The sequence below is a fragment of the Beta vulgaris genome, chromosome 1, assembly GCF_026745355.1.
Source record: "Beta vulgaris subsp. vulgaris cultivar EL10 chromosome 1, EL10.2, whole genome shotgun sequence".
In the NCBI taxonomy this organism is placed as follows: Eukaryota; Viridiplantae; Streptophyta; class Magnoliopsida; order Caryophyllales; family Amaranthaceae; genus Beta; species Beta vulgaris.
This window is the reverse complement of record NC_079202.1, coordinates 15,832,091-15,837,176: the sequence shown is the minus strand read 5'-3', so window position 1 is coordinate 15,837,176 and position 5,086 is coordinate 15,832,091. Positions and strand designations below refer to the sequence as shown.

The window sequence follows — 5,086 nt, the reverse complement described above, 5'->3', positions numbered from 1 at the left end:
GTCAAACTTGAGAAATTTATAATACAATTAAATTTTTTTTATCTTGCTTATCTTAAATAAACAGGCTAGATAGATAGACCAAACCTTGTGAGCTTTTGAGCCTATTAGACTGACACATCTGCATAAGTTTTAATTTTTTTTTCTTGTGTGATAGTTTTTCAATGAAGTGTGGCTCTTGAACTTGACTTGGTACTCTTTGAGACTATTGTGACAAATGCTATGAAGATATGATATAGGCATCCTTTTTTATATTTTTGAGCCTCAGAGATCTTCTTTCATATGATATTTTCATTTGTTTAGCCCTTTTGAGCTTTAAAATCCGTATTTCTTTGCTAACTATACATTACAAACCTGCGACCTCCTACATATTATACCCAAGCCTGGCTAAGGGGAGATATTATATTGAGTTTGTATTGTAAAGTTGTATTATAATGGAGACATATTGTAAAAGAAAAAAAACAAGGGTTATGAAATTGAAAAAAATAGTATTGAAAAAAGTCAAAGAAAATAAATGTTTAAAAAGTCATAGAAAGTTGAAAATGCTATAACGTATCCATATAAGTGTTGTAATTGCATTACTTGTGAAGGATATGGTGAATAATATGAAAAGAAAGAAAAAAAAAAAAGAGTTGGAGTATGATGTTTAATGTATAAATGGAGTTTGTTGTGACTGAAACATCTTAAGTCATGTATTTTTGCTCCCTTTAGCTTGGCTTCTTATTAACTTCATATTCCTAAATATTTTCCTATCCTTTAAACTTAGCCACATTACAACCTTTTGAAAGACCTTTCGATTTTTTTGCAGTTTGTCACACTCTAAGTGGAGAATTAATTCGATAGTCAACTTTAAAAAACATACTTCATTTTGAGTCGACTTAGTTATAGGTTTGATTGAATAATATTTAACCCCAAACACATGAGAGTTGAGTGTTTCATTAATACCTGTGAGGGTCTATTTATTGAACGTGATACGCAAACAAGTGTGGATTCATGCTAGATATTTTTGAGTTGTAAAGAAAAAAATTTGTTCATGAAGTATTATGAGTTTTGATAGTTCCATTGTTTAAATACTAAGAGGATGACATCTCCACTAACATTTTCTCAATGTTTTTGACTAACTTAAAGTGTTTTAGTTTCATGCATGTAGTGTACTTATCTAATTTAGCTATTTTCGACAAAGAAAATTGAGGTGGTAAATTAGGTCTTGCATTTAGTTTTGTAATTAATGTCATTATAATATCCATGTTTGCTAATTGGTTTGGTTTACTTTAATAAGGCTTTGTGGGTATACTATCTGAAAATCCTCACGAGACCATACTCGTCCACTAGGGTAGTCTAGGGGTTTAAAGGGGTTGTTGCACATGTTAAGTGCAATCTTGATTCCTACGACGGTGAGTTAGGTTGATTGCTTTCCTGGTATAGTTTTTAGTCTTACTTTAGTAGTGTTTTGATCGAGGTTGACCAAAAAGCTAAGTGTGAGGGAATTTAATAAGTGTGTTATTTACAATATACTAAATTCCTACTTTCAGCTTTATAGTTTATCTTTGTACTGTAAAATGTTTAATGATTTTACTAATTTTAATATAAGGTAGATTATTTTGTGTTAGCTACATACTTTTAATATAAACTTTACTTAATTAGTGTGTTACGTGTCACTGGTACTTAACCAAGGGAACAAATTAACATGATGTTTACAAGTAGAAAAATTAAGTGCACGTAAGAAATGAAGAAAGTAAAAAAAAGAGAACAAAGGTGGAAGGGTAAACAACAAAGGACGCAGCATCAGAAAGCTAAATTCATTTCTCTTCTCCCTCCAGTACATGAAGAAAACAAGGAGTCTCTTCTCTCACTATACTCAGATTAGATTCTGTTTGACCCATTAAACCCAGTCAAGAATTCTACGCTGTGCCACACAAGCACGGTGGGTCTCACCTAGCTTGGCATAGCTGTGAGCCTCTTCAAGGGCCCACAGGGATCATTCCCAGAAAAGACTACTTCAACAATCCCTAGGAGGCCTATCTTATCAAAAGGTGTCTCCCTAGGAATTCCCACTGCTATAAATACCCCTTGTCCCATCAAGGCAAAGGTATTGAATTCTTACCTAACTAACCATAGTTTCTCTCTCTAGACTCTCTGTCTACTTCAATCATCAACTGACTTGAGCGTCGGAGGGGCGATCCCGGAACAACCCCGGGGTAATTTTACGTCTTTTGCAGGATTTCAGTGAACAGATAACCAACTCAGCTTGGATTAAGGACCTGTTCAGCATTGACCATTAACCTTAATTTATAGACAGAAACAGTTTCGCGCCGTCTGTGGGGAAAGTACAAAAAGTTACTTTGCCACCACTCAGCAGAACCAAACTCTAGTGTCGTTCAACAATGGTACCATCAAAAAATACCCGTAACAAACCCTCTGCCCAACCCTAGAAGTCTAAGAGGGAACCATCGCCTTCACAGCATAGGAGGTCAGCCCGAACACTATTTGCCACTCGCCGGTCCCCCACAGTTCCGGCAATTGACCTTCCCATGAATAGTCCCAGAAGAACCAGCTATCTCCCTCTCGGGAGATACATCGGGTAGACCCCAAGCCACTGTTCGTAACTGACATAACCCTCATAGCAGCTCAGTTGCAGCAAACCTTGCAACAGAGTCTCATGGACATGCTAGCCACTTTGCAACATGAGCAAATCCCGAACCATCTTGGCAATGCTCCTCAGCCTCGGGACCACGATCTGGGGCGCTCCCAGAGGGAAGAGCACGACCCTCGTGCTGCTCATGGCCAGCCTAACCGGCAAAGGTCAGAACCCAAGGAGCCTAGTCGATCTCAAAGGGAGCCATCGAAGCAGGATGAGCGCCCCCCACCTAGGGAGAGGTCAGCTTGTCGCGAATCAGCTCTTCGACGAGAAGAAAATCACATCTCTAAGTCGCCAAGGGTAGACCCTCGTCGCAAACCAGAAGATGCTCGGCACATCCTCAATGAGAAGCGCCACAGCCAGGGATACGATGCTCGCCAGCTCTTAGACCAAAAAGCCGCTCAGCGGGAAGGCCAGGTTGACTCGGCCCACTCCTAACCCTCACGGTTGGGCAACGGTAGCCTAAAGTTTATGACCCCGTTCAGTCGAGAGATCGTAGAGACCCCCACCCAAGGAAAAATCAAAACACCCCAGATCGAACAATTTGCGGGCCTAACCGACCCGGAAGATCATATGGCCACTTATAAGGCCCAAATGAGCGTGCAGACCAGCTGTGAGGCCACATGGTGCCAGTTCTTCCCCAACACCCTGAAGGGACTTGCGCTCAACTGGTTTCAAGAGTTACCTGCCGGAATCATCACCGACTTCACGGTACTCAAGGATATGTTTACCCATCAGTTCAGGGCGGGTACAAGGCAAAAGAAAACGAGCCTTCATCTTATGGGGGTCAAGCAAGAAAAGAACGAAAGTCTAGCCGACTACATCAAAAGATTCAATGAGGAATCGCTGAAAGTGTCCGATCTGCAGGACGCAGTGGCCTTCGCCGCCCTCATGTCCGGGATACAACCCGGTCGGCTCAGATGGACGTTGGCGGAAAGTGAAGTCAAAACCTTTTCCGAGGCTATGGCAAAGGCTCAAAGGTTTATTCAGGCGGCAGACATTTGCCGCCACTCGGATGATGGAAGCAAGAAGAGGAAAGATGAAAGCAGCCATAGGGATCAGCCCAAGCAACAAAAAACGGGTGGTCGGTCGGACCGTTTTAATGACCACGGCAACGACCACCGATCCAACAAGAATCGACGAGAAATCTACCTGGACATCAAGAATAAGTCCATGCTACCCCAGCCCCACCCCATTCGAACCTCAGACTATCGGCGGGACAAAAGTCAGTGGTGTGAATACCACCGAGAATACGACCACACCACTAAAGACTACAGAGAACTGAAGAAGGGGCTAGACAACCTGGTCGACCAGGGTAAGCTAAACCGCTACCTAAAGCACACTAGCAAGGAAAAAGGCAAGTAGAAGGTCGGTCAGTCCAGCAGTGGGGACACTGAGGGATTCATTGGGGTCATTTCAGGTGCCTTCGCCTCAGGTGGCCTAACTGGTCGAACTCGTAAAGCTCATCTCCAAAATCGCAAGCACCAGGTGTTGGATGTTCAACAAAGTAGATCGGACTGCCCCGTCATGACTTTCGAGGAGTCCAGCCAGTCGGTAAGTGTACCTCACGACGACCCCCTGGTCATCGAACTCAAAGTGGCCAACTCCAGGGTGAAGCGTGTGTTGGTTGACAGCGGGTCGTCAGCAGACATCATCACACTGGAATGTTTGAAAAAGCTGAAGTACAGCGAGAAGGATGTCACCCCCTAGATCAGCCAGTCATAGGCTTCGAGGGAAACTATGTGCATCCGACCGGCTCTATAAAGTTACTCACTCGGATGGGCGAGAAAGGCAAGGGAAGAAGCCTACGAATTGACTTCCTCATGGTCGACATCCCCTTACCATACAACATAATAATGGGACGACCCACCCTGAACTGAACAAAGGCTACTATCTCCACCTACCAGCTGCTTATGCAATTCCAAACGGATGACGAAAAAGTTGAAAAGATACAGGGGGATCAGCAAGCCGGAAGAGAGTGATATGTGAACAGCCTGAAGAACAAAGTTGATACCGACGTCCAAAAGGACTCGAAGAAGAGAAGAGAAGAGAAGATGGCCCGACAAAAGACCTCGGGGTATACATCACGAAGAACCCTAAACAATACAAGCAATCTCAGCCAGCTGAGGAGGATGAAGAAGTGGTGATCGGGGGGGAACCCGGTCGGACTGTGAGGGTAGCAAAGCCCTGGACCCTCAAACTAGAGCACAAGTTGTGGAGGTGCTCAGGGAGTATCCAGATGTGTTTGCCTATGAAGCTTCAGAAATGCCGGGCCTCGACCCCAATTCATGTGCCACGAGCTGAACATCAGAGAAGGGTTCAAGCCGGTCAAGCAAAAGCTGAGGCACCAAGGCCTAGAAAGGTGCAAAGCAGCGGCGGTCAAGAAGCTCCTTGAAGCGAGGTTCATAGAGGAGTGCCAATACTCAGAATGGTTGGCCAACGTGGTGCTGG

At 43.7% G+C, this 5,086-nt stretch overlaps 1 protein-coding gene across 1 annotated transcript; it reads left to right on the top strand.

Annotated features, from left to right (window-relative positions):
• Window positions 1–3,208: 3,208 nt before the first annotated feature.
• Window positions 3,209–4,345, top strand: LOC104905902 (uncharacterized). Its single transcript, XM_010694556.1, has 2 exons — window positions 3,209–3,950; window positions 4,056–4,345. Exons 1-2 carry the CDS (start codon window positions 3,209–3,211, stop codon window positions 4,343–4,345), a joined length of 1,032 nt encoding a protein of 343 aa, XP_010692858.1.
• The last annotated feature ends 741 nt before the right edge of the window (window positions 4,346–5,086 follow it).

Bases quoted from the DNA above. Each gene is read 5' to 3' on its own strand.
- LOC104905902 (XM_010694556.1), top strand. From the start codon at position 3,209: ATGGCCACTTATAAGGCCCAAATGAGCGTGCAGACCAGCTGTGAGGCC. The intron at 3,951-4,055 runs GTAAGCTAAACC...GGGTCATTTCAG, and splicing joins AGACAACCTGGTCGACCAGG to GTGCCTTCGCCTCAGGTGGC.